Genomic DNA, 22,439 nt, shown 5'->3' with positions numbered 1-22,439 from the left:
GTACCCACCACCCACTAACAGTCTTCAACACAGGACCGGTCTTATTACATGCCTGCTTCTACCTACACCCCATCCCAACCTCTGGGATCATTCTGAAGCAGTTCCAAAGCATACAGCTTCATAAGGAAATACTTAGTATCTTCAAAAGGAAGGACTCTAATAAAGCAGACATGCCCACAGTACCATTATCCTTCACCTCCTAAATTACTCCTTGATATAAAATATCTAGTCATCATTCACATTTCCCCAGTTGTCCTAGTTTTTAAAAAACTCTCAGACTTTTTAAATTCTTTTGACTTCTCATTTCTTGTTAATAGCTTAGTCAGCATTGTAAATAAGGATCCCAAACTGCCAAAACCACAAATTTTTTCACCAGCTCGGACCCAAGGAAATAAAATACTAAAAAGGAAGCCAATGAATGAAGAATTCATTGACCAGAGTAAAGCAGAGTAAGTTCTGAGTGGCTGGTGAAGACGCTGGTCTCTAAACATGGTACAGACGTGTTCTGTACATACGTGCCTGCCTCAGTGTTCACCCTGCAGGGGCCTGTGGGTGGCCCCAGCTAAAGCCCCCACTGTTTAGCATCTCTCCTTGCCTCCCACATTGAGGGAGCAGCTCTGTTCTGAGCAGGACCAGAAACGGACCTCCTTGGGTAAGCGCCTCCTACCCTCAGTGCTGCAGGATTAACTTGAAGGTAGGGAAGCATCCCGCCTCCCACAGGAAGAACTTCGAGTTCTTTCCGTCAGTCTGTTCTCCATCTCAGTGACACCTGGCTTGTAAACTGAGCAGCATGTAGTTTTTATTCCCCTGACCTAATCATTGGTCTACCATGGGCGGTGACAGTGCATATCTGCTTACAGAGCATTCTTTACTTTCCTGGAAGATTTTCCATTTCGTAACCCACGACCAAACCCCAGATTGAGTCACCCTTAGATTTGATGAGCTCCCTTGGGTATATATTGCTGTCCCCCTTTCCTGCTTCCCTCCCCCACCTCCTTCCCCAGGTACGATTAACAAAGCACTAACCGTGTACTAATGCGATAGATCTTGGCTTTTCTCTCTCCTGTTTGTCTTGTTTGGCTGTCATTTCCGATGCAGTGCTGAAGACTGTGCCCTTTACTGCTCGCACCGCCAAGCGTGGCTCTCGATTTTTCTGCGAACCTGTGCTCACTGAGGAATACCATTACTAAACTATTACCCTTTCTCAGCTGATGCTCTGAAAAGGTTGCTACAGATTTTTTGACCTCCTATGACCCTCTGTATGTCTGTCAGGTCCACCCAACACACTAGCATGGAACTTCCATCTGCACGTGTTGTGTTTTACGTCTTCACGCTGCATGGTTTTGCATTTTAGTCGTACCTGCTTACTCACTGCCACGCTCCATACATCTGAGTCCACGTAGCTGTGACGGTGTGGGTGGGTGTGAGTTGAATGAATAGAATTGCTTGCAGAAATTTTCAGAAAAATAGTAAGAGAACACTTCTTAGAGAATCAGGATTGGGACCCATTAGATTGCTTATAAGATTTTTGGACTAATGTCTTTGAACAAAAACTAGTAGTCATTAGTAACAGTAGTTACTATACCTAACATTTATTTAGCACTTACTGTGTCCTAACAGGTTTATAGATAGTAAACCAGCCTTCATTTTGTACTCGTTTCACATGCTTAGATAGTAAAATAAGCTGCTATACAAGTGCTCAGGAATGCAAGGTGCTCTAAGGATGCCAGATGATTTTCAGAAGGAACTGTGAACTATGCACAGCTCTAAACTGGGCCCTCAGGGTCTTATGTAGTGTCACGGAGCTCGTGGCACAAGCTCGACGCAGGGAGCCCTTTGACCCAGAAGCCTGTATAGGCTGATAGAAGGCAATCCATAGCTTTACATACACCTCTCCCCCTCTGAGTGTCATACCCAGGTCCAGTAGTCAGCAATTCCGTGCTGAGGCAAGGCTGTGAGGCAAGAAGTGAAACAAAGGCTTGGGAGCCCCACCGTCTTCTCTCATTCATGCTGCTTCACTCTGTTCCATGTCAAACCCAGGGCATTTCTTCTGTGATGAGGTCATATCTGGACCTGCTTCTTTGGTCAGGATGGTGGCACCAGCAATACTAATAACATGGAAAATGCCACTGTTCTTAGAATTAAAAAAAAAAAAAAAAATCAAATTTTCCCAAGAGTGACTGCCTGGGCTTAGATCCTGATGCCTAGACAAGGAACCAACTTCTCTGCAGCGCCCAGTTGACTAGAAATTTCCAATTTCTAATTGGAAGTTGCTGTTGTTTGACTCCCATGCTGAGATTGCCATGGAACTGCTATGTGTTTGTTTTGTGGCGTCGACCCTTCTGTAACCACAATTACTATGTATGTCCCTCTGTCTCTGAAGATAGGAAAGGACGTGGTGTGTCGTTGCCTGCTCTGCAGTGTATTTACCCACCAATGCTTACTAACGAGGCTAGAAACTGTTACCTACTTGGCTCATGGTTACTGTCAGTTCTGCTGCCGGACTGTGTCCTTCTGGAGCCGGACTTCAAAGCAGCTTGGACCTGGGTGGTCGGAGAGCCGGCTGGGCAGACGCTCACCCTGCCCCGTTTTCCCTAACACCTCTGGTAGCAGTGGCCTCCTGCTCTCTTCCTCTGCTGGCTCACGGGCCCGGGAATGTTAAGCACTAAGTTGACTTGCTTTTCATTTTCATCCCATTTTTATTTAACCATCATTTTGTGTTTTTGTTTTTTTCTGTTTAGCTTTAAAGAAGAATAATATCACTAAATTCCCAAATGTTCACTCGAGGGTAAGGATCCCTTCTAGCACACCGGTGGTGGACGATACACAGAGCTGGCAAGCATCACTTTTTACTTAGCTCCCTCCTCTCTCTGTGCAGATCAGTGGTTTCAGTCTGCGGCTGAGGGTAACACTGGCGAGAGTCTGACTGGGGAGGAGTCTTTGCACCTCACTTTCAGTGATGTGAGGCCGAGCCTCTCTGCTGGACTCTCTGGCCTGTTTCCATGTTCTCAAGTGTGACGGCTTGGGCAGGGGTTTTTGCTGATTATTGTAATTGCTTTGGGTGCTAGGCTGTCCTTCCCTTACCCCCTTCTTAGCCTTCGAGTTAATATTTTTATCTGAAGAAAGTGAGAGCCAGTCCTGGCCATCAAACATGATCTGTAGCCTTTGAAGAAGAATTAGGATCTTTAAAATGGCTGAGAAGACTCGAAGTCACAGAGACACAGGTGACTGTGTGTCGTTAGCTAGAAGTGGAGTTCTGACCTTCCTCCCACTCGGCCAGGAGGCAGTTTCCAGAGGATTAGGGCTCGCAGAACTGCTCTTTGCTTGACTTTAGAAGTAGGGCAGCGTCACTGATTCCAGTGAGTCAGGGGCTGGTAGGGACTGTGCAAACCTGAGTGCACCGTCACTCAGCTCCAGTTGGTGTTTGCCTCGGAAGATTTTGGCCCCGGTATTGCCAGATCCTCCAGTTTTCCAACAGTCAGAAACTCTGATTTTTATGTTAATTACCACTTTAAGTATGAGGAAACTGTATTTAAAAATGGAAGTCAAGGCCAAACATTCTGTGGGCCAGGTATGGCTCATCAGCTCCATTTTGAATCTACTCAGTAGGTGAAGGGATAAAAAAGATGGGAGTCTGTTGTTTGTGTTTCCCTTTCTAGAGGTAGAATGTTTCCTAACAGAAATTAAAAAAACACTAACTTAATAAAAGGGAAATATGTACTAATTAAACAAAACAAGGGGAAAAGTGTGAAGCCTGCTTTATTTTTCACTATGCCCTGACTCCATCCAAAGGAGGCTACCTGCTGGCTAGGCCGCCTGCCTTATTCATCGAGAAAGCATGCTTCATACATAAGAGTGCTTATTACTTAAATAAAATTCCCCTCGTTCATCCCATGTTATCCCTCCAGAACAATGCCTGCTTGAGCTGATATGCAGTGGTTGATTCATTTATTCAACAAAATGAACAAAAAATATTGGGTGGCAGGAAAGAATATTCAGAAATGGAGTATTTTGATTACTTTCTTTTAGTAGTTAGTTGAGCATTAAGTTTCTAATTCACAAAATAAGAAACTGACCCCAGCTAATGTTAATAAAAATAATGGAATCTGTGTCTGCAAACTAAGCAGAGGTTCCTTCCTTAAAACTTCGGGTAAGATAGGACAGGGCAGTTGGGTTTTTTTAGTTTTGCAGTTTAAAATTCATTATATTGTTTATATTTAGGTTTCTAGAAAGAGAAAAAAAAGCAACACACCCAAACACCTAAGCCATAGCTATTTCCACTTGAGGTAATGTTTCAAAATAAGACTTCAGCTAGACTCTCTGGCCAGTGACAGAATCGTTTCCTCTCCTATATATTATCCTAAAAGTTCCAGAATCCCACCAGTATTATGTCATGTTTTGACTGTAAATACGGAGGGCAAAGTACATGTGTTTGGCTCAGATACTCAGTGGGTTTGAAGGGCCCATTAGCTGCCTCTTCTACACAAGCTGCTTTGATTGGCTGCCAGCTGGCCTTTGTCTTGCTTAGACGCAGATATTAAGGCTGCAATTCTCTCATTGGCCCTCTCCTCTTTACAGATCTTAGAAACCAACCCTACAGACGAGCCGATGCGGTGAGGAGAAGTGTCAGGCGACGCTTTGATGATCAGAACTTGCGTTCTGTTAATGGGGCCGAAATAACCCTGTGAACCTGAGACCTGACTGAACGACTAGAGGGTGTGCGTGAAAAACTGTCCACGTGAACTTTGTACTACCATTTAACTGCAGCCTTGAACACAGACAGCATATTCTAAGGGCTCAGATTTAGCAAATATAGAATTTTTAAATGATGGGCTCTCCTTTCAACCTTTGTTAACAAGTGCCTAAAAGTGGAAGTACCTGCTCAGATTAATCTAAGCAATAGGATTTGATTTGATTAGGTATCTTTTTACACCAGTATGTTATTCAATTTTTTAACCTAGTTGTAAATTTCCTGTTTACATACCTGCCCTTTGTCCCATGATGGCCCACCCTGATTTCCTGTTAAGTTGTAAATAACATGGATGCCTCTGCTGTGGGCTTGCTGAGATGTCTTTTAAGGAATTAATTTTGTGTTTCAGCCATACCCATCAAGTTTGTATTTTTAAGGGCTTGGAACATGGACGAAGAATGAGTCACATGATAAACTCCTTTCCATAACCAAGCCCCCCAGCAAAGTACAAACAGGATGCAATTACAGTAGCACAGAAGTTACTCCGCCGTCTTTCACATTCTACTACTTCTGTGCTAGAGCACCATGCCCTCCCTGTGAGATTCACCAGAATGGATCCAAGGACGTGATGGCATAAAATGTTGTATAAAACTTATTTGCAGTACTGCGTTCTTCAGCTAGGGACAGCTTTAAAAAAAATAATGCAAATGTATTTATTAATTAGCACTAAAATTAACATCTCAGTAATCAGTATTAGGATTTCTGAGGACCATTATGGTTCAAACCTGAGAACAGAAATCAGTGCCTTGCTAGCCAGGGAGAGAAGCTTGCTAGTTCCGTCAACAAGTATTCAAGATTGCTTCTGCTAGCCGAGTAGCATTAGTAACCTGGCCTTGCTCTCCTCTTGACAATCGGTCGTTCCCCCCACCCCTTCTCCCTCTTGTAAATTGGAGAAGATATATTTGGCATCATATATCAAAGCTAAGAACTTTTATTTCCCAGCCTCCTTTATGGGGAATTGCTGAAATATTCACATTGTGATTAAGCTTAAATGATATGTAATGGGACTAAATGGCCACCTAAGCCAGTTATTTTTCCTTCCTCTCTGGCAGGGCACTCGATCCATTCCAAAGTCAAAAACTGGACTGAAGCTGATTTGTACTTTTCATAACATACACTCTGCTTCTGGCTTATACCTTCTTGGTACATTGCATCAATATATTAATTGTAAAGTTTATTGTATAGTATTTAACCACTGAATTTCTTTTTTTATGTTGTGCTTATGTGAACTCCTTGGTGAAGGTCCAATTTTCCTTGGATAATGTGTAGTTATATATGATCTCTTTTTAAATGTACAGATATTTTGCTATAAAACTGGTGCAGTTTTTTATGGTTTTTACACTTCTCTTTAATTCCCACCTAAGCCTCTGGGTAATATTGTAAATATTGTTTAAAAATGCATCAGCCTATGCTATACAATCTGAATGTTATTTTAACTTATAGTTTTGTTTTTTTTAATATATATATTTAACTACAAGGACAGTTTAGGGATCAGTTACCACATTTCACTTTAGCATACCTATTTACAGAAAGATTGCTTTCAAACTGCCACCTGCCAGCAAATTTTCATAAATGTGTACTTTTTGAAAGAACATGCCAAGATTTTGTCTTTGTTGTCTCAGCATTCATTCTGACGATGATACACACAACCATGAGATACACAATACAAATTGTTGGTCCTTTACCACAAGCAGCTGTTTCCCAAAGCTCAATACCAATGAGCATGTTAAAATAATTGCTATTTATTAATCACAAGTAGACAGTAATCTTGGCATGTTCTTTTCTGTTTGTCTATTAATGGGCCTGCTTCTTAGCAATATTAGAAATGTTTTATAAAAGCAGTTCATGTTACTTTTCTGGTCTTTTCATGCCATATGAGCAAATAAACTATTTACACTACTATCCTGTAATATGTTGTAGTCTTTCAATGGTATACTTTAGGTTTTTTTGCCAGTTTTATGTATACCTGTTTGTTCTAGAAACAGGTATGTCTTGGTACTTAAACTCAGAATCTAAATGTATTTGGTAAATTTTAAGTAAAATCCCTTCCTGTACAAACTCTTGAGCAGTTGCTGTAAGGAATGAAGTAACCACATAGATTTTGGTAGTGAGGGATGCAGCTCCCAAAATCTTATTTGTTCCTTACAGTTACTGTAATGGTAACTCCCAAGTCATAAGAAAAAATTAGTATATTGTTTTAGTATATTCTTTTTAGGGAAGCAAGGAAATTTAGTATTTCAGAAAACTGTGTAAGTGCTTAAAAACACTTTAGAGGGGTGTACATTTAAGAAATCATTGTTACACTGCGTCTTTGTTCCCAACTCAGCGTTCTTTCTCCTGTACCAATATAATCAACACAGCTGAAGTCTTATTTTGTAAAGGGGAGGGGGGAGTTTGATTCTGCAGATAGTCAGAATCTCTAGTTATGTACCAGAGCAAAGTGATTCATGGTAAAAGAAATAAGGTCTTTAATATTCCACAACTTCAGAAGGTATTCAAACCCAGACTTCAGCAATAAGTTCAAATGAGGGAGATACGGTTAGGCTTAAGGGTACCTAATGCTCCAATAGCATCTATTTTTAAAGATGTTTACCAATGACCTGGAATTAAGTCCCTTAGTTCCTCATCCCCATTCTCTAGCTAAAAACCTAAGTCCTAGTCCATGAAAATTCAGCAGTAAAGGCACAGTGACCCTGCTGACTCAGCACTGCTCTGCAGTGGGACCTGACATCTACCACTGACTGCTGGTTCAACACAGAATTTTGTAGACCTACCTACTTTTGTACTAGAAGGTATGTTTTTATATTATTAGCTTTATAATTCACATACCTATTGATTTTAATATTTGATAAAACTCTTAGCCTTAATATACTTGTTTTCCTAAACTATCAGAATTATCTGCAAAGGTGAATCTACTATCGTCCCAGTTCATACAAAAGGATTAATATATTAGTTATCCATTTCTTTTAAACCTAATACCCCATCTATGTCCAAGAAAAAATTTGAAGCAAAAAACAAATGCATTACAAAGTATTAATATACTTTCTTTGATCTTTTTACAGAGAAAAGCAGGTATTACACTGAGAAAACAGAATGTGGGCATCTAGCATCTCACAGCACAGAACTGCTGCATGAGGGGTGCTTAAAGGTAAAAGTTGACACAAAAACAACTTATTTAGCAAAAGATGCCATTTTTTTCTAATAAATTATATTTATTTACAAAAGGTCTAATTTTATATAACTGAAGTTCTTTACATCAGAACAATATATAAACAGAGGAGAAAATCTGGTAATTACAAACACAGAACATAGAAACCTTGTTCCCCTGTTACTCACCTTTCAGAACAAGTCTTCAGTTTAGTTGTAGAGGTAACCAAGAGACCAACACCTACCAAAAAAGTTTGCAGGCAGGACCCAAAAAAAGATGTTTATAATAAATAGCACATTTAGATACCCCAAGGAACATCATAAAAGAAGGGCACGAAGAAATGGCTTAGTTTGGGGAAGAAAAAAAGAAAGAAAAATGGCATAGTTTGAATCTGACCTGATCAGGCAGCCATTCTGTTTCATAGTCTGTAACTGAAAACGGGAGTTGGGGGAGTTTAGCCAGCTGCCCTGAAAGGCAAACATCAACCTTACCCCTAGGGCAGTTACCATTAAATTAAGTCCATTATCAATCACTAACAATGAGATGTCTTTTAACTAGATTGTACTGAGTCACAAAAGCAGTCTTTATATAGCAAGTTTAAGAAGCATAATTACTGCAATTAAGGAATTTAGGTCAGGTACACAAGCTACATAAAATGGAGGGCTGGAGGAGTATGTGGGTAATCGGATCAAAATCTTCTCACTTCCCACCTCACCGTTAAGTTAGCTCCAGTAACATCAGATGCCTGTCATGTCACCATTGTTCACCCCTTTGTCAAAAATAGCCTGAAATTATTAGTTCCTAGCTTATAGTTTAAATAAGAAGTTTGTTACTGTATCCTTTAGGGTTTTAAAGACCAACTCTGATCTAGCTAACTTCCTTAAAAAAATCACTACTTTTGAGCTATTATATAATATTAAATTATGAATAGTACAGAATACCGGTATGCTTCAAAATCATCACAGGGGATTTGCTTTCCTGCTCAAAAACCACATGGAAGTTCTAAGTTCTAACAAGCTTTTCAAATTTTTAACTTTTTGAAGGTTCACTAAACCTTATCTTCAGTGCACTTCAGTTGTGTATGTGGCTTTAGTCTTGTGTTAGTGTGGTTTATTGCAGTGATGCTTTTTCAAGCCCTTTAATACAGATGATGGGTACCATGTATGCTGGCTGAGTACATCTGTCAACTAATACTTTACATTCACTCAATAGATGCCTACTATGTGCCAGGCACTCTTCTAATCCACAGAATACAGCAGTAAATGAAACAAATAAGAATTAGACCACCACTGAAGTGAAAACAATTGAAAACTTAGAGCAAGGTAAGAATTAATAAGGAAGGTAAGAATTGTTAGAGTGGTATTACCAGAACCACAGAATGAGATATAAGCCTATTGTTAGAAACCTATTCAAACAGTTCCATGAAAAGCATTCATGACATTATGTTTCCTTTATGTGAAATCAGTCCAGTTTTACCTACAGAGTGTAAAATAATTAAAATTCTACCTCGTACTGAGATACAGTCTCAAATTTAAGATATCGGGAATTAATGTGCTTTGCCTCATTTTGCTTTTAGAAATGTTTATTTAGTCTTTTATAATTTACATTTAAATTACATAATATACTTAAATACCCTATAAACTTTAAAAACAGTATTCATTACTCTTCCCTGGGTACTATTTGATTAGAAACCATTCTCTCTTCTGAATAGCACCTAGGCTTAAAAAAAGTCTATGAAAGGGGCCTACCCCTTTTTGGATGCAAAAATAAAAATGACCATAAACAATGGAAGAAAACCAGAAGCATCTAGTGCTTCTTACAGAACACAAAGCCCTTTGGTAACGGAGTGAAAACTGTGGACCTTCTTTTCAGAAAAATGTACACAGATATTTCACTCTACCACTATGAATTAAGACTGCCTTACTCTAGGCCAATCCTTTTCATTTTATAGTATTATGAGGCCCAATTAGCAAAGAGCTATGATACTTTGATCATTTTCAGACATAGTGGGAGGCATAACAAGTGTTTTTATTGTTGAAGAAAATGAATATTCTATATACTGAAGCTACTTCTGGGTAATAACAAAATGCCACTGCTATGTTTAAAAAACTGTGGAACTTTTAAAATCTGGAAACAGTAAGTTATTTAAATACACTTGGAAAAAGTGCAATGAATTCTTCATACCTGACTCAATTAACTTTTTGTACAAATTCAATTTTCCCACATAGGAGTAATAGACTGGGAGGAAAGAAAAACATCAAGTATTTGGAATTCCTATTTTGACTATTAAGTATATTAAATGTATTAGTGAATTTAATCCAATAATTTATATTAATATTAATGAGGGAAGATGAACCCTCAACATTTACCTCAGTCTGAGACCTAATTAAAAAGTATACATTCCCCCTTATCTGAAAATAAACATGCTTTGGTGTTTGAACACATTTGTTCAAACTCTATTCAAACTGTTTCAACATATCTGTTCAATTCTAATTTCAAGACATTTCAGCTTTTACCAGACTGAAGATTTTGAAACTGAAATTTTTAATCTAATTGGTTAGAAACATTCACAGAACTCTTGCTGATCTTCCCTGTGTGCCTCCAGACTGGACAGTATTTTTCTGGCAACAATCTCATTTGATGGGATCATCAAAGGGTAGTAAATAAGGATTATAGTCACTTTAATATTTTTTATAACAAGGATGTTGTATTTAGCATTGTAATTTGTTCACTAGTTTTTTTTAGGTTAATTTTCATGGGTGAACTACAGGGAAACTTGAATTTGTATTCCTATAGGGATTTGAGGTTGTGATAAGACAGTATAAGAAAACAAATTTATTTTTAGAACATGCTAAAAGACATCACTAGCTTTTTATTTAAATAGAAAAATCAAAACTTTAAAGTTGTACTTAAAAAATCATTCATAGAATTAAAGTATCTTACAGATTCTAAATTCTCCTGTGAAGCATCACTAGTATTTCTGCCAATATCATATGCTTATTTTAAAGATTTTACCACCAACTTCCTGTCAAGTGTTAGACATGATTGGCAATATTAACTATCATTACAATGGAACCTCTGAAAATTAAGTCTAGGTGAATCCCTGTTGAAGTAGTTATATGTTTTGGTTCTAATATACAATAGGAGACTAAGCAAGCAACTTGATTATTTCACATTTTCTAAAAATAATGGTCCTCAATTTCTACAAAGTCATGTCATTTCACAGCAGAAAAATGACTTGGCAGGGAGAAGTTATTTAGAAATGCCCCCCCCCCCTTTTTTTGAAGCTTTCAACAGTGGACAGATTTAATTGAAATAGGGAGCAGGGATGGGAAGAGTCATCCTGGTCAGCCCTACTTTTCAAATTCATTAGGATGATGAAAACAATAAAAGGAACCTTTTGTTCTTTTAAATCCCAACTTGAAATAAGATCGCTCAAAATATCCAAAATAAAAAAATAAACCTAAGATTAATACCAAAGACTATGTGCTAAAATTTATTATAAAAAAAAAACACAACCTGCACTGACAGAATATAGTATAAATTACATTACCAACCCTCAAAAGTCAGCAGGTAACAATGTTCTAGCTTCAAACCATTGCCTCTCTAGAATATTCTATAGAAATTCATAGATCAAAAACAAATATAGGGGCCTCATATGCACTGATTATATTAAAAAAGACAGTAATAGCTATGTGGGCAAGAGGAAGCAAAATTTCAGGGATTTAGTTGATCTTTAAATGATCATACAACTTTTTTAGAGCTGAGCAGTTTACGTAGAAATAAATACTAGTACACGCTAGAAGAGAAGGTTTAATAATTGATAAAAATGTACAAAAATATTCAAATCAGAAATGCTTTAGAATGTGTACCACGAAGTCAATACTTCTCAGTGAGTAGTAGGGAAGATAAAAGACTTCCTCAATGAAAAAAAGCAAGAGAAAGATCGGATTTAAAAAAAAAAAAAAAAAAAAAAGACAGCTGTTAAAGAAAATGTTTAAGTCAACATTGATTTTTGTTTTAGACAAGGATATTGCAACTATCACTTAAAGTTGGTGGCACATTCTTTAGTAGGTCCTTAAGGCAATATATTTAAACTAATTTACAATTTGATTTAATGTTAACTTTTAAAACATCACCTCAAAATAATGCCCTCACAATAGCCTTTTTAAAATGTATTCAGATGTTTCATAAAAAACAATGGTGGCTTTATTATAGTAGTGCTCATTAGCGCCACTATAGTTAAGGGTCTACCAGGCTTCCATTAAGAACACCTATTTCTGGGTTCACCGTAAAAGATCAGATTAGTTTCAACAGTTGGGTAGTGCACAAAAAAGCAATTTTATCAGTTGCTGGTGCTTTTTTTGTACGACTAAATATCAAAAAAAGTTTCATTGTATCTTCAAAATCCAACTTCTGTAAAGTAAATGAAATCACCTTAATGACTTAGACTTTAGGACAAAGAGACATCTGCAGTTATCAATAAATTGCCACCTTTAATCCATCCTGCAGTGCCCTATGAAAGGGTCACAGAAAAACAGTTATGACTGTATGAAAATATGATTCTTGATACAGAATCAAAAGTTATTTTCAATTTCCTTTGCTTTTATAAAGTCCACAATAACAATACTTAAATGCACTTTTTCTTCTTTTGTGATATAATTAAAACCCAGTGTTATTTCAACTGAACTTAAAATAGAGTCCCTGGTCTGAATTAGACTTTAAATCATACTGTAAACATATATTTGGTATAATTTATTGATCATCATCCAGTTGCTCCAAAAGGGTCCTTCTGCGCTTTTCCAATTCCCCTTCACTCAGTTCACTGCCAGAAGTATCCCAATTACCCTGAAAAGACATTGAATACAATTATATTTTATAGTAATACTCAAAAGGTAAGGTTAAGTAGTAATGAACTTTTGAAAAAGAATCTAAAATGAATTTCCTTTCACAGAAACAGATACATTACATAGTTTAAAGACTTCTTACCTCTTTCCCAAAAGCCTATAAATGGGTTGCTGAGTATATATGCCTTGGTTATATTAGGGGAGGTCCTTAGCTTAGAATGAGATTTTTATATGTTGTTTTTAGTTAACATTAATATATGAATCGGGGACACTGGTACATACCAGTTTCTTTTTCTTCTTATATAACCGATTATGAAACATCCTGTTTCCATTTAATGGAAGCTGGGGGTTCATTTCCTACATACTATATTCCTTGCTAATTTTGCAAATTCTAAGTTATCCTCTGAGTGTTTTACATTACAAAAAAGTATGCTTAGTATAAACAGTCAAGATTTATGAGCAGCACAAGACAGGCTGAATAAAAAAATTCAAAAAGTAATAATGCATTATTTGTGAGAAACCTTTGAAAAGTAGATAGTTCACCTATCCCCTTTCCTGTCAGGGATTTTATTTAACCTACTGTAAGAAAGTAATAATGCATTATTTGTGAGAAACCTTTGAAAAGTAGATAGTTCACCTATCCTCTTTCCTGTCAGGGATTTTATTTAACCTACTGTAAGAAAGAAGAAATTGTTAAGCTGCTAATAGGTATAGAGGAAACATTCATTTTTCACCAAGGATGTACATCAGATGCACCAGTGCAGCATTTAACAAAAACCCTCTAGCCTATAGCAACTGCATTAGAATATCCAGACGGAGAGCCAGGGCTTGTCTCTATATAGATGAAACTCTCCATTGGTAATTCCAAGGCATTACCCTTCCTAAACCCATAGCATTTGGGAGGAATGGCAAGGCTGAAAAGGCTTATGTTATGGTGCATTATTCATATGCACACACACATATGGGAAAATAAGGTAATTCGATATTAAAATATTAACTCTGGCTTGTAGTTCCCTCCTATTCATTTGCCCTCACACTCTTCTTCCCAATGATTATTTCCAAAGCTTACTGGAATGCCACCTTTTGAAACCAGATTTACTAACAATGGCAACTATATATCTTGAGGGAGAACCCTGATTTGAGTCTCTTAAATTTTATATTCCTTAAAAAATGAAGTATAAAATATCCAATGGCACTTCTTAGTGAGAATCCACAAAGCAGTAGACCATACTCTCCTTTATTTACTTGTTTTGTGTGTTTTATTATTTTTTTAAAAATCCTCACCCAAGGATGTGCGGAGAGAGAGACAACATCCATTGGTTGCCTTCCGAATGTGCCCCAACTGGGGATCGACTCCGCAACCCAGGTATGTGCCCTGACCAGGAAAGTGAACCAGCAGCCTTTCGGTGGTGCACAGGATGGAAGTCAACCAATGGAGCCACTCCAGCCAGGCTTTACCCTCCTTTCTCAGTGAGTTAGAATAGCAGCTATGGAATGTTATGTTATTTTTTTAAGCAATATAAAATTTAGGGCACTCCTATTGGGCCACTTATGACCACCTACACGAGAGAAATATTTTGTGTGAAAGGTAGTTAACTGAATTTTGTTTTCTTTAATGGTAGCAGACCTGAAAAACGTCAGTTCTTTAAACATTCTCATAGTTTTAACCACAGTCTTCATTTCTGCATTTTGAAAATACAGGTATGAACGAATTCTGAGTACTTACAGAAGAATCCTTTCCAGTCTTTTTCTTAGGCGATTTGTGTTTTGATTCTGACCTTTGTCTAGTTCTGTCTTTTTCACTTTCCCGGTCTTTTTCTTTTTTATCTTTCTCTCGCTCAGCATCTGACTCTGGAGAGTCCTGTGTGTACAAAAAAGTTAGCATTTGGCAAAGATATTTTTTAAAATCCCTATATAGGTAATGTTTAGGAAAATCCACACATAAAAGAGTATGTGTTCCCAGAGTGGTGAAATTTAAACTGTTGAGCTCGAGCATTCTATTCTATAGCATTGCTAAGAATCATGGGGGGAGTGACCTATTCCCACAGGAGGGATGACCTCCTGATGGAGTAATGCATACCACTAAAAGAGCTTCACAAAATTAAGGATGAAGGTACCCTCAAGACTGGATCATATCAATTATGAAAATGTAGGCAGACATTTCCCTAAAACATTACTTACTTAGTTATGTATATAAGATGCTGTGATTAGCTCACATATTAGGTTGATAGCTGTAAAATAAAATTCTTTCCTCAAATTTGCTACCGAGCGGCAAGAATTATTTAAAATGTAATGTTCAGTGCCTAAACAAGCAGCCCTTCATTAGATATGTGTAAATTCAACTGAGCAGCATGAAAAAAACCTCATTCAACAGGTTTGTGGTAACATCCAGGTTCTTACAATATGAAAAAGCCCCCTAGGTACACCTAAGTGGTTCTCAAAACACTAAGATTACTTTAATAAACCAGAGTGGGAATCGTAATATTGGTGTGAATGAAGGTTTATTTTTCTTCAAAGCTCACCAAAAATTTTTAATGAAAGATGAAGACAAAGATCAACTATAAAGTTCTTGAATTTAGGTGCCTAGCTAAACTATGTTGGACTGCACAGGGCTAGACAGAAAAAAGTTCTACTGCCACTGAGGAAATAAAGGGCAAAGGTCTAGTGTAAAAATTAAAAGCTTGCTTACAGATTTATGTCTCCTCTTCTTGCTTTTCTTCTTATGTTTTTTTGACTTCTTATAGCTTCTCTCTAAGCAGCATGAAAACGAGAAAGTGTCAGAATTTGAGGACATCAAAGTGTCAATGATTTTAATCAAGTTAAAAGATTGCTTACCAGACTCTGCACTAGAAGAATGTTCTGAAGCAGAACGAGATTCTGATCGTTGTCTTTTTTTCTTCGTATGGCTGTCGTCATCATCTGAATCTGACCCCTAAACAATACAAATAATTTTATTCATAATGATGCTAACAAATGTTTCAAAACACTTATGGTGCCATCTAATAAACTTCCTTACCGATCGAGAGCGGGAGCGTTTCCTATGGTGTTTTTTAGATTTTTTAGAATGTTTTTTGTTCTTTGAATGATGATGTTGACATTCATGCTACAGGAGCAAAAGAAAAAATATTCAAAAGTTTACATTTACTTTGGACAGTAGATCATAAAGAACTTTTAAAAGCTACTGGAATAAGTTCTTAGAGTAAAACTCCATTTTGCATATCCAGGAGGTAATCCTTTGAAACTCTGCAAAGAATTATAATTGCTTAAAATGTTTTCTTCTGATCCTCCTTAGCCATCATTTAGATATTAAACACAACAATGTTCAAAAACTAATAAAGTACTTTCTGTAGGAATGAGAATGGTGTAGGTTAAGGGGTAACTGATACACTCCAGAAATGTGTAATTTGCAGAACAGTTACACTGCTTTCAAAAACAATGAAATACAATTAAGTTCAGACACAGTTTTTCTGATGGCTCAGCACCAAGATAAAGAACCACCTCAGAGCTGTACTTGAACTAACCGATGAGGTTGGTCTCTAAATACAAAATCTAGTCTTTTCACATAAGAAGCATTCGCTTCTTAGTCAAACTTAAGACATCCATCCACAGGCAATCTAACTCTAAGCACACATGAAATCAGAAAAAGAAGTGTTGGCTCTGTCAATTTTAATTCTTACTAAAACAATCATCAGGCTAGTAGGAAAAAGGAAATGCTACAGTAAAAACTCCTTGCCCCCAAATTTTACTTCAGTTTCCAAGTAAGTAGAAATGGAAAATCTGGCTCAGGAGGGACTCTCATTCTTTTTATGTCACTAAATGCTAACTCTTCCTTTTCTATCTCAAGGTCCAGATTATTGGGGTCCCAAAACCTATTCTAATGGGTTTAGCCCTGTCCTATGCTACTGTCTTTATTTCCACTTATGACCACACCACTTTACTCCTAGCACAGACCATGAAAGAATTTTGCCAGATTCTTGAATCAGGGGAAAATATTAAGACAATTAAATGTACACTTTAGCACTTGAAAATCTTGTTTAAATGATGATTCAGATGCAGGATTTCTGCTGATAGGGCCTGAGGTTCTGCATTTCTCAAAAGCTCCCAGTTAATAGAGACAATGCTAGTCTGAAACACACTTTGAGTAGAAAAGATCTAGAGGCAGCTAGGAAACAATATAGAGTACATGTGGGTGTATTAACAGAGCAAACTCTTGTCAACATTGATAGCCATCAAGAACAATAAATATAATGAAACAGTCAAGTCAACTTATGTGACCTGCTATACTTAATGACTATACAACACTATAATGAACATGTGCCAGTTTTCAGCTTGTAAAGTATCAGTTTGTCTATAACTGGCAGCATAGTATGCCTGTGTCAAGCATTGACTCTCAAGTCAGTCTGTGTTAGAATCCCTCCCTGCAAGTTATTTCTCTTTGCCTCAGTTTACTCATATGTAACTTCATAGGGCTATTGAGGATTTCATATATGTAATATATGTCTAACAATTAGAACAGTGCCTGGCGCACATAGGCATCAAATATTATTATTGGTCAATTTAGCATATTTACTATATGTAAGAGCCTATCTGAAATCTCCATCAAAATACCCTTATTTTATCATTAACTATTCTAACAAAACTTATTTCATAATTTTTCAGAACCCACCCCCCCCCAGCTTTCAATACATCTAATGTAGTATAATGTTTGAAATATATGCTTAGAATCTTATAAAGCAGATAAAAAAATAGCTTTTCAGTTTTCTTTAGGTTTACTAGTCAGTTAATATGGCTGCTAAATTTCTAAAACACTAAAAATATAAAACAAATATGAATAGTCTTAACAAACAAATCTTTATATTCCTATGTAAATTGTTTGTTTCACTTAAAAGCAGTTTCTATCAAAAAAAAGAATTTGTAATTATTCTAGGTAACTACATGTGTATAAAAGCAGTGTAACTTAAGAAACATACTTTTCTTTCTGAATTCCTTATTTATATTTTTATATAGTTTGTATTTCAGCCAGTTATGAGTACTAAAATTACCTCAAGCACATGCATAAAATCTTTAAATATTCGTTTTCTTTCAGACTCTAAAGTTATGTCCTCAAATGCCGGCTCTTTTACAAATCTCTCCCGGATCTGAAAAATTTGGATATGCAATAAATACATTAATACCAAGAAAAAAATACCAATATGACTAAAAGGAAACAGCAGCAAGTGAAAACTGTAACAGCCCAGTCCCATCAAAGTCTATTATATTATTTCATTTACACTAAAATCCACACCATTTTAAACAAATATTCCTATAAGCAGAGTCACAGCTGACTTTATTCTTTTAATCTAGCCTAAATATATGTAATATATTCTACAAATGACTTCAGCTCATTTTTGTGGCTGCAAAATGAAAAGAACTAAAAGTATTTTTATCTTCAATTGTAAAGGAAACAGTACATTTGAAAAAATTTACAAATATACATACATCTTCCCAGACAGCATCCAATTCTATTGGAGGAGTAGCTTGTTTCAACATACTCTTAAATGCAGATTCTTTTCGTTTCATCTTTCGAGCCTCCTCTTTTTCTCTCTCACGTTCACGGGCTTCTGCCTTTTCTAGTAACTTTTAGAAAATCATTTAATCAGTTACAATAGTACAATTGTTAATTGAAATAACTCATTCTTAAGTATTTTCCCATCATTTGTAAGGTCCAATTTATTACGCCAGTTAAGTAAAGAAAGCTTAACATCAGCCCATCATCTATACATTCTTTTCTTTTACTTTACCCTGAAAGACTACCTAATATTTTATGAAATTCTACTCATATTCCATTATTCCAGTTAACCTACAACTGAAACACTTTTTGCTAAATACATTAAAAACTGTACTATTAAACTTGTTTATAAAAGATGACAACTTACACTATTAAAAGCCAACTTAATATTTCCAGCATCTAATGTGGTTGATCTTTTAGTTGAACTGATTATTGCCACAAAATCTTCAAAAGTAGTATTTACTTCAACTACAAATCCTTTATCCTAAAAAACAGAAATCTTGTTAATATGTATCAAAGGAACACAGAATCAATTTTTAAAATATACCACAGATTAACAGTTTATGGATTAACATTTTATAGTAAGTATACTATTTACCTTTAGGATGTCTTTTATTATCTTCTTCTCATCATGATAACGTGCTTTAAGATCCTCAACATAAAACTTGAAAAGGTCAAGTGCAGTTGATCCTAATGAAAAAACTAAAGAAGTCAAAAGCTAGCTCTAACCAAAGAGCTGCAATTATTTTTTTTGTTTATAAAACAAAATAAAGTGCACCCTCCCCCATTTCCCAACACAATCCCACCTTCCCCTCTGGCCCATTCCAACTATTAGCATAACCAAGTTAGGAAAGAAAAGACTCTCACCAGGCTGACCAAGCATATTAGTGAATCTAATGTCAGAACTAATTGTTGGATACAATTCCATCCAAGATGACATAGAATGCAGTTGTCCATGTTCATGCAGTTCATCTAAAAATATCTGGAAAAAATTTTTTAAACTATTAATAAAAACCCCGTTATGTTGAAGACATCTCTAAGCTCATCAGAAAAATATTAGTGTAATATGACTACACACGTTAAAAACATAGCAATACTTAAAACTCTTCAACATTATCCCAAATATGTTTAGATGCAAAGAATACTTGGGTCCTTGGTGAAAGTAAAAGCTGTTTTTAGGCAAAAAAGTATTTTATACTTCAGAGAAAAAGATCTTTGAAAAGCTACATTATCTTGCCAGGCTTCAGTTACTGTTCTGTAAGATCAAATATTTCCAGTTAAAAAGTTGACTCAATATATTGAAAATTCTCTATTTCAAATGATGATGCTAAAGAATGTGTATGCAGATTTCCTATAAAATAATACTTTTTGTTTTTAAACACAGTGCTTGACATGTTCTGGGTATTTTATTTTTTATTTAATTATCTTAACAAACGTGGACTTAAGAGGACATATAATTTCACCAAAATAATACATAGAGTACTCTGGGGAACTAGGACTCAACCCCATATCTGATTTCAAAACCTCTTCTATATTACTACCTTAATCCTAAATCTTTATATGCTTATTCCAATTTCTCTTCTTTATCTTTATACTATTTGCTGACTTTCAGGGCAACATATTAGGACTTTAGTAGTCAGCAACTTCCACATTTCCTGCTTCCCCAAATCTTTAGGAAGTTTAATCCTATAAATAAATGTTCCTAAAGAACAATGACCCAAAATTCTGCTCCTAAAATTCCTAAACCTGTAGTGCTCAATATGGTAGCCACTGGTCAAATGTAGCTTCTAAGTACATGAAATGTAGCTAGTCTGAATTGACACGTGCAATCAGTGTATAATACACAATGATTTTGAAGGCTTACTACCAAAACACCCATTTTAAAATATTGATTGCATGTTAAAATGATATTTTGAATATATTATTTTGAAATAAATATTGAATATTTTGAAATAAAAGATTACTAAAATTAATCCAAAATTAATAAAAATTAAAATCACGTATGTGACACACAAATTTTTATTGGATAGCACTGTCCTAAATAACACCAGACAGCTATTAACACAATTTCTCTTCAAATGAGAATGAGCGTGTCCATACAGTCTTATATTTCCAACATTCTTTTCTCAAACTTTATATCCTTGTTTTCTACTCTTCTACAACATAAATGGAATCCTTATCTTAACCCAACCGTGTTGTGTGATCACTTCCTCACCTGCTCCCTCTTTTGAGTTCCTAAAATAGCTCAGAAACCATCTTCTAGGAAGCTCTCTAGGATCTTAGAATCTACTTCACTCCATCATACCTGCTTTGCTAGTATTACTGTTTCACTTCCAGGTTGCTAAGATCTGATAGTCATAGAATATTGATACTGAATCCCTTTCAATACTGAATTCCTAACCTGAGTGAAAATTACAATCACCTGAGAATTAAAAAAAAAAAAGCATTAAAAGCCAGGTATTTGTAATTTTACTCTTTAAAGCTCACTCTTTACTCTTTAAAGCTGACTCTGATGTGAATTCAGGTTTGAAAACCATTATGTTAAAATTGTATGGCTCGAGAATCAAGATGGTGGCGTAGGTAACAGCGGTACTTGCCACCTCCCACAACCACATCAAAATGACAACTAAAATACAGAACCACCACACTCAGAGCCTCCTGAAATCAGGCTGAACAGAAGCCTTACAACCAGGGAACTGAAGAAGCACAGAGAACGGTAGGAGGGGCGCAGACGCGGCCGGACTGGAGCGGATCCTGGAGACGTGGCCCAGGGCCCACACCAGGCGCCACAGTTTAAACCCGGGAGGGACATCTTGGTGGTGGAGGTTTCCCGGAGGAGTGAGGGGTCCCAGCCCCACAGCAGGCCCCCAGCCCAGGGCTCTAGGGCTGGGAAGAGAAGTCCCCACAGCTTTGGGCTGTGAAAACCAGCAGGGACTGTCGCTGAGGGTCGCAGACGCTGTGGGATTCCCAGGCTCTCCATTAAAGGGACCGCGCACGGACTCACTCAGACGTGCTCCCTCTGAGCCCAGCGCCGGGCAGTAACTTGAAAGGACCTGGGACACTTGGGGAGGAACTAACCTGCCTGGAATCTGGGCAAGAGGTGGAGGGGCATCTTCCTCCAGGCAGAGGGGCTGGCAGAGTCCGTTGCTCCTTTGGCGAACCCTCCGCGCACACAGCCGGCAGGAAGGCGCCACACTGGAATCTCCAGCACCTGACTCACACCTTTGGCCCCGCCCCACCCCATCTGCAGGCTCATCCAAGCTGTTTCCAGTGGCTTTTCTGTGCAAGTGGCCTCTCGAGCCTTATGTTTAGGACTTTCCTAAAATCTCTCAAAAAAGCAGCAGCGTGTCCCATATGGCTTGATAAGTGACCCCAGACCTGGCATTAACGGCAGCCTGCATTGGTTCATAGTTTGGCCTCTCCTGGACACCTCCAAGCCTAGCACAAGTAGGCTGAGGCTGACTGGCAGAGGCTGACTTTGCACCTCCCAGGAGGCCCTGGAGACAGTGCACCCGGTGGTCAGACTCTACCACGCTGGATTACAACCCTACCAAATCCACCAGTGACACACTCAAGGGGCGCATTTGGTGAACACCAAAGCCCCACTGAAGTAAATCTTGCTCCGTAGGGGTGTCTTCGGCAAAGCAGGTCTTTGGCTTGAGTTGCAACTGGTCCTCACAGCTGATTGGCCTGGGGGTCAATTCCTCCCAGTGATGCCAACAGCAACCAAGGCTCAACTACAACAGGACAGTGCACACAGCCCACACAGGGGAGCACCTAGAAGGCCCAGCTTAGGTGACTGGGGAGGCTGAGCCACTGGACCCTACAGCACACCTACTACACAAAGCCACTCTACAAACTCCAGGAGACATAGCAGCTCTACTTAATACACAGAAACAAACACATGGAAGCAGCCAAAATGCGGAGGCAAAGAAACATATCACAAAGGAAAGAACAGAAGAAATCTACTCTAGAAGAGGAACTAAATGAAATAGATCCAAGCAAGCTAACAGATACAGAGTTCAAAATTTTGGTTATAGGGATGTTTAAGCAGACTATTAGGGAAATAACTGAGAAAATCAATGACATAATAAAGTACCAATCTGAAATGAAGGCTACATGAACTGAAATGAAGAATAATTTACA

General features: G+C 37.3%; 2 protein-coding genes across 11 annotated transcripts in view; one reads left to right on the top strand and one right to left on the bottom strand.

The window, feature by feature from the left end:
• The window catches only part of FMNL2 (formin like 2), a 274,074-nt gene extending 267,424 nt beyond the window's left edge, over positions 1-6,650 (top strand). For 2 of the 5 annotated variants that reach the window (XM_081142879.1, XM_081142875.1), the window contains one exon: positions 4,579-6,650. In XM_081142879.1, the coding sequence (XP_080999005.1) occupies positions 4,579-4,688 (110 nt within the window). In that variant the 3' untranslated portion in view covers positions 4,689-6,650. Of the gene's footprint in view, positions 1-1,098; positions 2,138-2,741; positions 2,836-4,578 lie in introns of those variants that run through there. The other 3 variants (XM_081142878.1, XM_081142876.1, XM_081142877.1) reach the window with 3 other exon arrangements.
• A 5,043-nt stretch (positions 6,651-11,693) lies between these two features.
• Positions 11,694-22,439, bottom strand: part of PRPF40A (pre-mRNA processing factor 40 homolog A) — a 56,413-nt gene continuing 45,667 nt past the window's right edge. For 2 of the 6 annotated variants that reach the window (XM_081142881.1, XM_081142884.1), the window contains exons 17-26: positions 19,161-19,275; positions 18,892-18,995; positions 18,661-18,777; positions 18,224-18,361; positions 17,788-17,883; positions 15,762-15,848; positions 15,581-15,677; positions 15,435-15,496; positions 14,472-14,606; positions 11,694-12,746 (exon numbers count right to left, since the gene is read on the bottom strand). In XM_081142881.1, coding sequence (XP_080999007.1) covers positions 12,654-12,746; positions 14,472-14,606; positions 15,435-15,496; positions 15,581-15,677; positions 15,762-15,848; positions 17,788-17,883; positions 18,224-18,361; positions 18,661-18,777; positions 18,892-18,995; positions 19,161-19,275 — 1,044 coding nt within the window. In that variant the 3' untranslated portion in view covers positions 11,694-12,653. Of the gene's footprint in view, positions 12,747-14,471; positions 14,607-15,434; positions 15,678-15,761; positions 15,849-17,787; positions 17,884-18,223; positions 18,362-18,660; positions 18,778-18,891; positions 18,996-19,160; positions 19,276-22,439 lie in introns of all 6 variants that reach the window. The other 4 variants (XM_081142882.1, XM_081142885.1, XM_081142880.1 and 1 more) reach the window with 2 other exon arrangements.

The sequence above is a fragment of the Miniopterus schreibersii genome (assembly GCF_964146895.1).
Source record: "Miniopterus schreibersii genome assembly, chromosome: 7".
Classification (NCBI taxonomy): Eukaryota; Metazoa; Chordata; class Mammalia; order Chiroptera; family Miniopteridae; genus Miniopterus; species Miniopterus schreibersii.
This window is presented reverse-complemented; position numbering and strand designations above follow the sequence as displayed.